Here is a 12,642-nt window from a genome sequence, read left to right as displayed (position 1 = left end):
GATGTACATAGTACCTATGTGCTTTTAATGCAACAACCTATACAGTGAACATTAACTTTTTTTTTTTTACCTGATAGTAAGTAAAAAAATTTAGCTGCTTTCACGATAACCGTAGTTGTAAACTCTAGGTTCATTTTACCAACTGCTAATTTCTTCCTTTTTTGAAACGTTAGTCTTCATAATATGTTGGGGATGAGTTATCAACCTCTGTGTTTTCAAAGACATTTCCTCCTCAGAGTTGGGCACACTGAATTATTTTGTGTATGTGGTGAAGAAATCTGCAAAGCAACTAAGGTCCATATTTTATAAACCCCTTAAGTCTGAATTTCAGCGTTGATCAATATTAATTCAGGCCTGTAGATTTGATAGTGTGTGGCTTTGAGCTGGTAACGTCTTTGCCACATATGAAATGGAAGAATCATTTTCCTGCTGGACTGGTGCCCAGAAGGGCTAAGTGATTGATGAGCAGCTCAGAATTCCCAGTTAAATATGGAAGATGGTGCATATATGAACCTCTTCTCCTTTCCAAACGCCTAAAATGAGATTGAAAGGAAAAAAAAAAAAAAAAAACTTTTAATGAGCTCTTAAACCACAAGGACAAAGAACTGGAAGTAGCTGGGCAATTTCAACTCGTCTCTGGAAGTCAGGAGGCAGATGAGCCCTGGCACCTCCCCTGGTGGAGCAGAGGGGGTTCAAACCCACACGCTGAGGTAGTAGGGAGCATGGTGACAAGAATTGCGTCAATCAGGTGGACACCTCAGCACTTGAAAGATGTCATAGAGGAGGAACTGAAGCACTGGGCAGACTAAGGGCATTATTGAATAAATATAGGGCATACCTGTTGGGGCTTTTGTACCAAGTTAGAATAGTCACATAGAAAACTAAGAAAACAAGGCAGTTATTAATCTCAGTGAGAAGGAAAACAAAAGCATTACTCAGACTCAAATTTATACAGTTGTAATAATGTAAACACTATCGAGGTAAAAAAAAATTATGACATAACCCTCTTGGGAGAGTGGATGGAGGAGCAGTGAGCGTGGTGGTGTAAATCCTTAGTGACCCTGACAGGAAGTCAGTAGACAGTGTCTAACGTTAATGAAGCAAGAGAATGTCAGAGCTCTCACTACCTTGAAATACAGAAATAAGCACTGGAATAAACTACCAGAGGTACTGCGATGTATCGCTTCTGGAAGATGAAGGTGGGTTAGGCATAGAAATTCTCGTTTTTCATATAAGCCTTTAAGTACCATGTCCACATTTAATTAGAAAAAACCAATTTTAAAAAAATCTTAGTCATTTCTTCAAACTGCTGTTGATATACCAGCACCAGCAATATAATTTAATTGCCTCTCTTTTTTATTCTCTCCATTTCATTGGTGAGGAAGAGCTGTAAAAAGTAAAGCGATTTCTATTACCTCAAGTTAGTGTGGGATCCAGCACTAAGAATTAGTAATTTCTCATTCTAGAGGCAGCACTCTGGTGATGACTGCATTGTGTATCTCATCTGCTTCTGTCATAATCCCTTTTTGTTTTATGTTTTGGAAATGATGTTGCTAAGGCATAGGTAATTGCTCTTTAATTTTCTTTAACTATAGAGTGGAACTTCTTATTGCCAATGAACCTTAATATAATTCCCTCATAAGTAAAGGGAAGTGGTTGTAATATATAGGAAGCTGGATTCTGTGTTAAAAGGTCCCATTTTTTTTTTTTTTTTGTCCCTTAAAATGCTATTGGTCTGTATCATAAACAAGAATAATAAGAATAGAAATTGTTGCCCAGGCACTTTTTTTTTTTTTTGCCGTAATAAAGGAAAATGGTTGTAATAAAGGAAGTTGGGTTTCATGTAATAAGTTCCAATTGCTTTCATCTCTAAAAATGCCTTTGTCTTTATTACAGGCATTAGTAATACAAAGTTAACCCTTCCTGGCCTTGTTATGTAAGAGAAAGATTACTCCTTCTTGAGTCATTCTGTTTCCTGCTTCTCTTAGACCGAACAGCATATAAAAAGCTTTGCTTAAAAAAAATACAACCTATATTATTTTCAGTGGCTTTATTTTTTTTCCCCTGGTTATAAATTATCTATATCCTGATGTATTTGATGTAAAAAAAGAAATAGAAATTATATTGTCATAGAAATGTGATGATCTGCCAATGGACTAGAGAGTAACAGTGTTTTCTTGTGTGTTGCCCAAGTATAAAAGAATGTAATAATAATAGTTTAAGGCGGAGATTTGAAAATCCTGACCTATGTTTATTATTTTACCTACTTGGTTTGGATGTATTTGTTATTAGTGTTTGACCGTGATTCAACAAGTTAGAAATAGTAGAGAAAAAAGTCATGACAAAGGCTGAATACATTTCTGGTTTTCTCTCTGTGAAGACTGGTACGCAGCCTTTTAACCGTGCAATGCTCTTCAATGTGGGCTTCAAAGAGGCCATGAAAGACAGTGTCTGGGACTGTGTAATCTTCCACGATGTGGATCATCTACCTGAAAATGACCGCAACTATTATGGATGTGGAGAAATGCCACGTCATTTTGCAGCAAAGCTGGATAAATACATGTATATGTAAGTAATGTGCAGTCTTCCTGCTATCATACAGTGCACTTGCAAAGTTGTGTCATTGAAATGGTCCAGCATCAAGCACCTGGATCTAAGAGAGCTCAAGAGCCTAGAGCGTGTCTTTGACCTCACACCTGGATACAGAGTTGGCTTGTCATCCATCTCAGTGCCTCCTCACACAGAGGTTCAGTGTGCGGTGGCTTTTGCAGTTGAGCAACTGGGGACCTCTGACTTCTGGTTTCAGCATTTTAACAGTTAGAGGGCTTGGTTGTCTTAGGAACGGGTTGCATCGTTCAGGGAGTAATAGAGCCCATCCAAGGGGCTCTGCGAGACCCCAGGTGCTGGGCCCACCTTCTGCTCTCCTCCCCCAGAGATGTTCCAATGCAGCGAGGGCCCTCTCTTCTGAAGGCGCTGTGCATTCTTGACTTGGCTTTAATAATAAGGAACAGTTTTCGTTCTCTGACCAAAGATACCTGGAAATGAAAGCGTCATTGGAACTGTGACAATTAAATCAGCAGGCAGGTCTAATCTGGGAGAGATAGCACAGGTCTCTTTGGCTGATGGAAACGGAGAGGAGAGGAGGGGAGGTATTACCTTCATCCCAATTTGGCCTGCTGCCTGACCTGTAGTGAGAGAGGCAAAAAATCTGTGACAGGACCAGGTGAATTAGCACTAAACAGGAAAAGAGTGCTTTTTTTCCTTTTCTTTTTTTTTTTTTTTCCTGGTTCTCATCATTAGGAAACCTTTTCCTCATTATCACAGTGTCTGAAATCCATGTCTGGCATTTACCTTGGGAAGGTCTGGCATTTACCTTGGGAAGGTCATCCAGGTTCAGAATCTGATTTTTTTTTTTTTTTTTGTGGCCACGCCCAAGGCATGCAGAGGTTCCCAGGCCAGGGACGGAACCCAAGCCACAGCAGTGACAGCCAGATCCTTAATGTCTAGGCCACCAGGGAACTCCCAGGATCTGATTCTTAGCACTTCCAGGAATTCAATTTTGGTCAGCCCACTAGAGTCAAATTAAATTCGGTGTAATGGATTTTTACTTAAAAATATTATAAATGTCATGTAAACTAAGACTTATAAATTAATTTTTTCCCTGAAAATATTAATTTATAGTGAATAAAATGTTCATACATACCTAGACTAATCCAAGGGTTGGTAGAATATCTTGGAAGTTGGAATAGAAATTAGAGAGAATGGAGTTCTTGTTGTGGCTCAGCGGTAACAAACCCGACTAGTATCCAAGAGGATGTGGGTTCGATCCCTGGCCTTGCTCAGTGGGTTAAGGATTCAGCGTTGATGTGAGCTGTGTAGGTCGCAGACACAGCTTGTATCCCACATTGCTGTGGCTGTGGTATAGGCTGGCAGCTGCAGCTCTGATTCGACCCCTAGCCTGGGAACGTCCATATGCCACAGATGCAGCCCTAAAAAGCAAAAAGAGAGAGAGGAAGGAAGGAAAGAAGAAATGAGAATGGCAGCAAGTCAGAGAATGAGCTGGACAGTGTGTAGACCTCAAGCAATGGGATAAAGTGTGATGAGGTGTCTCTGCCCCACAGTTGTGCCCACACCCTGATGACTGCTGCCCAGGAAGCACAGGGCCCCAGCATAGTGTCTCTCTCCCTTTGGACAGTGCCAGATAAATGCTCCTAGATTTTTGCTTATCAAGCTTCCATTTTCTATTCTTTGTCTATTATACCTTCGTTTTATCTAATCTTTTTCTATTCTGGATATAGCGCAATTGATTGTTTCTACTTAAACAGAACAATAAATGGAATGAGTGTGCTTGCCAGTTTATATATGTCAGTGAACACTCACACACACACTTATCCACGCTGACCTATCTACTGATCTCAGGTTTTCTTCCAAACCACTAGCGTGTGGGAAACACATGGTGCCATGGGCGCTTACTGGCCCTGCTGGACCCTGGCCTTCGGTGTCAGAACTCCCCTCCCCCATGTGAGCCTGGTGAGGCCTCCCGAGTCACCGTGGTAGACTTTGGAGTCAGTTATTGCTGTTTCTGCCTGGAGGTGCCTTTGGCCCAGGGTGGGGCTAGGATTGCTTTGGGCTGCAACCCTAGAGTTCTATGGAAGCTGCCTGTCCCATCTTCTGTGGCCACATGAGGTCCCAGCTGGCAAACAGCATGTCTTCCCCACAGGGAATGAGCTCAGTCCTTCCAACCAAAAAGGAAATGGGCTTCCTCCCTTTCTTGGAGACGGCTCTGCTTTGGTCCTGGCCAGACTTCCTTGAGCGTGATGGTCAGATGCTGCACATGGTCTTGTTTTCCCTGCTGCCCCCCGCCCCCCACGCTGGCCTGGTTTGTTCAGGGGCTCGGGCACATGGTCCTCAGTAGCACATTTGAGGACCACAGGAATTTATTCAGGGCTGCCAGTCTGGGCATGCTCCCTCGACATCCGAAAACCAGTCTGCAGCTAAACAAACAACTCTGTTTGACAAATTCCTTGGAGGATGAGTTAGGGAAAGGTAAGGAAAATAAAATCCAAAATTAAAAAAATGCAGTCATTTCTAAGAGAAAGACAAGTACTGTATGATTGCACTTATAATGTGGAATCTTAAAAAAAAAAAAAAAAATCCCTGAGCTTAAAGATACAGAAAACAGATTGGTGGTTTTCAGAGCCAGGGGTGGGGTGGGTAAAATGAGTGGAGCGGGTGAACAGGTACAAACTTCCAGTTTTAAGACAAATCCTGGGGATATAATGTATCACCTGGTGACTGTAGTTAACAAGTACTATATTGTATACTTGAAAGTTACTTGAGAGCAGTATCTTAAAAGCTTTCCTCTCAAGAAAAAATATTATAGCTCTGCGGTGGTGATGGATATTAACTAGGCATCTTGTGGTAATCATTTTGCAATATATACATACATCAAATCATTATGTTGTACACCTTAAACTAATACAATGTTATGTGTCAATTACATCTAAAAAAATTTCATTCTTGGGGTTCCCTTCATGGTTCAGCGGTTAACAAACCCAACTAGGATCCATGAGGATGTGGGCTTGATCCCTGGCCTCACTCAGTGGGTTAAGGATCTGGTGTTGCCACGAGTTGCGGTGTAGGTCGTAGATGTGGCTCAGATCCCATGTTGCTGTAGCTATGATGTAGGCTGGCAGCTGTAGCTTTGATGCAGTCCCTAGCCTGGGAACTTCCATATGCCGTGGGTGCAGCCCTAAAAAGCAAAAAAAAAAAAAAATTTTTTTTAAATTTCATTCTTCTAAATATTAGTGAATTAAAATAAATATATTTGTAAATATTCATGAATATTTTGTATAATCCAAACAGTGAAGAACATTACAGGAATAGGCAACTAGTATTTTCCAAATTAAATGCTAGACTTGTTTTTACTAATTTACATTTGTCCTCTATATAATACATGATGTAGTTAATCAATTCAGATTAATTTAGGAAATTAGCTGAGTAACACCTAACATTGCATTAGCAGCTCTTAATGTATTTGATCAAAAATTTACTTTTGGTGTGAAAATACACAATTTTCGAGCCCTAGGTTTTGAGTTTTGTAAAATAACGGCACTAAATATTCAATTTCATTTACCCCAAGTGCTTTGTGTAACACATTTAGATGTACTCGTTTCGCTAGATTGTAAAGATGTTTTGTTTCTTGGTGTCCTTTACATTTCCCAGAATGATTTAAGCAACAACATAATTGTTTATAAGGAAATAGGGGTAGATTTTGGAAAGCACATGAAAGACTGAAGACTGGATTTCATATGGCAAACCGTTTTGATTTCCTTTGTAGAATGCTATATTCTGCTTTCTTTTTTAGTCTTCCATATAAAGAGTTTTTTGGTGGTGTAAGTGGACTGACAGTGGAACAGTTCAGAAAGATCAATGGTTTTCCTAATGCCTTCTGGGGATGGGGAGGAGAAGACGATGACCTTTGGAATAGGTATGTTGAGGTGCAAATTGCTTAATAATGGAATTTCTATACGTTTCCCTTCTGTTAAGTAAACTATACTTTTCTATTCCAGGAAAGGGTTCTCTGGGATGGAAAAATGTTTGAGGTTCCTAAATCCTATGTTGTGTTTCTCCCTTTGTTCACTGAGGGCCTCCTGAAATTGACAGCACGTACATTGGCGCATTCCTTTGCATTTTAAATCAAACTCATGTAATCTATTTTTGTGTCCGGTGTTATCTCTTAATGTATTTTCATTTCCATATGTTGTATTGTAGAGTTCACTATGCTGGATATAATGTAACCAGACCAGAGGGAGACTTGGGAAAATACAAGTCTATTCCTCATCACCATCGAGGGGAAGTCCAGTTCTTAGGACGGTAAGTTGAATATCATCTTTAGATATCAGGGTTTCAAAATGATTTAATATATGAAAGATTTTTTTAAAAAAAAAAATGCATTGCACCCCCTACAAGAAACTGCTGAAGGGAATTTTCTGTCAATGTTATTTTTCTTTATAAAAGTGAAGCATTTTCATTCCTGAAGAAATAAACGTATACACATACCCACATATACATATATATTTATGTTAAAGAACCCCATTAACCATTTAGAGAAAAAGTGTTTCCTTAACGTAAAGCATAATGCCTTTTGTTTCTTAAGGATAGCTGAGTTGTAAGAGTGTAAAATAATTTTTTCAGGTGGTATTTTTAGTGAAAATGTTTTTACAATAATGGTCTAGAAAGATTCTTAGTCACGCCTAGGAAGTAAACGTTGTAAAGAGCTTTAAATGCTTTAACGGTAAGACTGACCTTGAGCATATTTCTCATCAAGTTTTCAAACATGTTTCTGTTACTTTTTATTTTTTTCTCTCGTGCTCTAGGTATAAATTGCTAAGATACTCAAAAGAGCGCCAGTACATCGATGGGTTGAACAATTTAATATACACACCAAAAATACTGGTTGATAGGTTGTACACAAATATATCTGTAAACCTCATGCCAGAGTTAGCTCCCATCGAAGACTATTAAAAGTAGCAGCTCTCATGGCAGGAGAGACCACAGTGCTGGATCTGGAGCTTGGAGGGCACTCTTAGTGGGAGTCAGTGAGTGGACGTGTCCCAGTGCCCTGGGCGGTGAGAAGAGCCTGCATTCTCAGTGTTTACTTGTGTGATTGTATACAGTCAGCTTTCTTCCACCCACCTGCACTTAGACTCATTCCCTTCGGCGAGCCCTGCAGAGACTGGATGCCCCGGCTTAAGTCTGGAGGTGAAGAGAGCTCCTTAGAAAGAGAAAATTTTTATACTGAAATCTATAATTTAATTCAAGAGAATGCTTTATTTCCGTTCCAACATATTTTGTACATATGTGCTGTAAATTAGTGTGTTCACATTGTTGAAAAATAAGATGTGTTGCAGTTTTGCATGTAATGGGTTATGCCTTTATGGGATTTTTATAAACACTTTTTTATTTGCATGGAATAAAACAGCATCAGTTTATGTCACTAAACAAAGGTTAACCTTGTGTGAAATGAAGGAACTGTCAGTAATTGACAGCCATCTAGTATAGTGCACTGTTACACTAGTTCTGAGCTTTAGACCTTCAGCTTTTCGTGTGGAAGAAGTCACAGCTTCCTTAGGGTTTTAAAGGGTAAGAAGAAAGGGTTTAAACAGCTTTTCTTCCTACCAGGATTACCTATTTTTTTCCCCTTGCTCGCAATCTCATCAGATTTTGCTAAGTCACAACCATATTGTTTACGCATATTGCATGAGTATTACCCAGAAAATCTTAAAAGTTGTGATGTGACATGGTATAAAGGACCTGTATGTTAAATGTCTCTCATGTACCTCTGGTGTAGGTGTCAGGGATTTTGTGCCTCAAAAAATGTTCCCGAGGTTGCGTGTGGTTGTACACTGTATTTTTTTTAATTCATAACGAGTAGCACTTTTTTTTTATTTCCTGTTCCGAAGAACCAAAAATATCTTCATTTAAAAAAAGTCAAAACAGTTTTTTTAAAAGAATGCGTTATGGAAGACCCAGTAGTACTTATAATATACAAATAAATTATACTATTAGATAAGAAATTAAATGTTCTATTTTTATGAAGATAAATGCTTAGTAGGTGAAAAAGCAAATTTTAATTATCAGACTCAGAATTTCAAGTTTGGAAGGGATACTTTTTAATGTCAGCCAATTTTATTCAAATTACATGTACTTTTTTCACTTTTAATAAATTGTATCTCTGGTGTTAATAAAATTTCCTCGCTAAAAGTATAAATTAATAGGATTATATTAAAATACATGATCAGGTATTTAAATTCTTTGATGTTAAGACTCTTCTCTAAAAACTGCCTGACATCAAGTATAATACTTAATCTTGAATTTGGATGAAAATTTCATAGCAAAATCGAATTAACTTTGAATCAAATTGACTTCGAAAATTATCAATTATGGTTAGCCAAAGAGTCTTTAAATTTCTTAAGATACTTTCACAAATTTAAAACAAAAAATTGTATATCTGTAAAGTGACTCTTCAACAACGAGGGGCAGTATGGATAGATTATTCACCTAACACAGAAACATGGTTATTTATCTCTCAGGTTGTAAGTTTAATTTTGGAGTTATCATTTTCTATGGAAAATACTGGTAACACAAACCACACCAAATATTGGTAACAGAAACCACAAACCAAATCTTAAAATAATGGAAATTCGTATACTTTGAGAAAACTGATAGCTCTCTATTATGATACCAAACAATTTTGTACATTTATTTCTTAGAAATATGTCCAAAATATTTGTTTTTCATTTTTTTCTTTGGGCCGGTTCTCAAAATAATGAAAGTTCAAGCTGTCTGAAAAGCAAGATATTTGTTCTTAAATTGTGTATCTACACATTTTCTGTCTCTCATAGCCACTGTAGTTTTTTAATTTGACAAAATGAAAGTAGATTGGGAAGGTTTACACTTGATCACTAACAAGCTAGTAGGGGCATAGGAGCATAATTAACCCAATAATACTTAAATATTTTAGTTGGGGAAATTAGGGCTGTTTCTGAGTCTTAGTAGGAAAACATATTTTTTTCTCTTTAATATGGATCTGCCCACATTTTTGAATCTTCTCATTTTGATAAATGTTTTACAGGTTCAAGAGAACTCAGTTCTACCAGTGTAGCTGCCTTATTTTCTTGGATTAAGTCTAGTAGTATTTTTTGTTTTAGGAGTGGGCCATGAATATTCTTCTTTTTTCAGTTTTGAATGTGGTATATCACCCTATGAAAACCATCTTACTCATTTGCTTTTTTATTTTTTGTTTTTGTTTTGCTTTTTAAGTGCAGACCTCAGATTGATTCTGCCTATAAATAGTAACTTTTACATGTTTGCCTATAAGTGGCAGAGCTTTGCTCAGTTATGTTCATTGTATGAAAATAATTATCACATAAAAATTAACATACATTGCAAATGCAATCTCTCTTTATAGTTTGTGGAGTTATTAGTGAACACGCAGTGATTGTCTATTCTATCAGGTGCAATGCTAGGTATGTCTACAGGAAAAATATTTTTTTATTTCTACAAATATCAAGTTGAACCCTTTCTGAAATTATGAAAACCTCTCTGATGCGTTATCTGTTGTATTTCTTAGTTTACAGTCAAGAAACATACATTATATCTATATGGACATAGTTATGAGTTCCCTACGGCACTACTGGGAAAGTTATATCGTGCCTTTCAACTTGAGAAAGTAGTAATGATTAGTGGGCCTGTTGGTGGAAGAGGAAAGGGAAAAATGTACAAATCTGCTGTAACATTATGTCTCATTTACAGTGGAGATGGCCATTTAAGTCCTTGCCAAAACTGGGGTTTAATGAATATTTTTTTGAGCCTAAATATAAATTTCCGTTTGTATTTTGTGAAAAGGTGTTCAGTAAGAGAATCTTATTTGCAATATTATGTAAATACAATATGATCTATTAAAAACATGCTTATCCTCCTTTCCCAGCCAAAATATCGATATCCATTTTAAAACAAAATGGAAACTATCCAATACAATATTCTCCTTTGGGAGGCTCTGTACAAGTGAAAGCAGATTTTGTGTCATTTTCTTTGGCTTTTGCTTGTCTCATATTTCTTTGTGTACCTTAAGACAAATACTGGTAATCTAGATTTGTTACCTTGTATTTGCAAATATGCCAGTGAGAGAACTAAAATGGTCATAGTGTTTATTAGAAAGAGAAAGTGTACTTAAGATTATTTTATTTATTAAGATCTCAAAGGCTTCTATATAAATGCACTGAAATAAATACTAGTAATTTCTTGTACTCATTTTTTTTTTGCTTCTCATGGAAATGTTTGTACTTTTTTATCATTGTCTTTTATGAAATATAATGTTCTAAAGACCTTGTGTGACAATGTAATTATTTTCTCTGAGGAGCTTTTTTTGGATTATTTGAGTTTTTGTTGTGTTTGTGTTTCCTAAAGTGAATTGTTGGTGAATACCTGGGTTGCACCAGGATTGCACCGTAAGCATAAGGTGATCACAGCATATGCCTTTCCAGCAGTGTCAGTTAAATGTATTTAGAGATCTCCTCATAGCTTAGACCTCAAAAGAGACACGGTGATATTTAAATATTTTTCATCAATGCAATTAGTAATCTACTGTAGCAAAAATGCATATTTAAGAAGTCATTTTCAGCATAACTGTCTTCTCCCTGTGCAATTTCAGTAAACTAAGCTGGTGTGTTTTGGTCAATTCCATCTTGTTTTTCAAGTATTAAGGAGTACTGAAGATCTTTAAGGTGAAGAGTCAAATCTCAAAAATACCTAGGGACTTGGAGTTCCTGTCCTGGCTCAGCGGTAACAAGCCCGACAAGGATCCATGAGGATTCAGGTTTGATCTCTGGCCTCCTCACCCAGAGAGTTAAGGATCCAATTGCTGTGAGCTGTGGTGTAAGTCACAGGCACGGCTTGGATCCAGTGTTGCTGTGGCTGTGGTGTAGGCTGGCAGCTGTAGCTGTGATTCAGCCCCTAACCTGTGAACCTCCATATGCCGAGGGTATCGGCCCTAAAAAGCAAAAAGAAAAGAAAAGCAAAAAAAACCTTAGGAACTAGATATGTGTTTGGGACTAGATTGGGAGATCATGACTTTTTATCAACTTGAACTATTTGTGGAATGAATTCTCAGTATTATTAATTTTTATGCATAGTGTAAGCTACTAGGATATTGTCACTATATTATATCACAAATAAAGCCAATCATTAAATCATAATCATTTAGTCATTTAAATTATACAAAGCCATAACATGGAGTTAGCTTAGCCTGCCTGGATTCTTCACTATGGTATTATGTCTCTGATAAATCATGCCAGGTTTTTTTTTGTTTGTTTGTTTTTTCTTTTTTTCTTTTTATAGCCACACTTGCAGCATATGGAAATTTCCGGGCTAGGGGTTGAATTGGAGCTGCAGCTGCCTACCTGGACCACAGCCACAGCAACACTGGATCTAAGCCGCATCGGTGACATATGCTGCCGCTTGCCACAACACTGGATCCTTAACCCACTGAGCGAGGCCAGGGATTGAACCTGAATCCTCATGGATACTATGTTGGGTTATTAACAATAGGACCTGTGTTCCTGAGCCACAACAGGAACTCCAATGCCAACTTAATGGTTTTAATTTTGTTGTCTTTAAATTTATTCAGTTTTATTGAGACAATTGACGTACAGCACTGTATAAGTTTAGGTGTATAGCATAATATGATTACCACAGTCAGTTTAGTTGAACAGTCATCATCTCATAGAGATACAAAATAAAAAAATTTTTTCCTTGTATGGATTTAAGGATATGGAGATATCCTGGACTAAAATTGTTTTATTTAGGAAGGGATGTTCTTTTTTTTTTTTTTTTTTTGTGGGGGTGGTGTGTGGTGCATCCGAAGCACGAAGCACGTGGAAGTTCCCGGGCTAGGGGTCCAATCGGAGCTGTTGCTGCTGGCCTACACCACAACCACAGCAATGCCTGATCTGAGCCGCATCTGAGACCTACACCACAGTTCATGGCAACCAGGGATCAAACCTGCAACCTCATGGTTCCTAGTCGGATTCATTTCCCCTGCGCCATGACGGGAACTCCAGGAAGGGCTGTTCTTAAGGA

General features: G+C 37.8%; 1 protein-coding gene across 2 annotated transcripts in view; it reads left to right on the top strand.

Moving 5' to 3' along the window:
• Positions 1-8,474, top strand: part of B4GALT6 (beta-1,4-galactosyltransferase 6) — a 66,266-nt gene extending 57,792 nt beyond the window's left edge. For both annotated transcript variants that reach the window (XM_047794054.1, XM_047794055.1), the window contains 4 exons: positions 2,381-2,568; positions 6,368-6,490; positions 6,775-6,876; positions 7,380-8,474. In XM_047794054.1, the coding sequence (XP_047650010.1) occupies positions 2,381-2,568; positions 6,368-6,490; positions 6,775-6,876; positions 7,380-7,527 (561 nt within the window). In that variant the 3' untranslated portion in view covers positions 7,528-8,474. The remainder of the gene's footprint in view (positions 1-2,380; positions 2,569-6,367; positions 6,491-6,774; positions 6,877-7,379) is intronic.
• The last annotated feature ends 4,168 nt before the right edge of the window (positions 8,475-12,642 follow it).

This window comes from Phacochoerus africanus, chromosome 8 (assembly GCF_016906955.1).
Source record: "Phacochoerus africanus isolate WHEZ1 chromosome 8, ROS_Pafr_v1, whole genome shotgun sequence".
In the NCBI taxonomy this organism is placed as follows: domain Eukaryota; kingdom Metazoa; phylum Chordata; class Mammalia; order Artiodactyla; family Suidae; genus Phacochoerus; species Phacochoerus africanus.
Note: the sequence above shows the minus strand (reverse complement) of the source record. Positions and strands in the feature narration are given on the sequence as shown.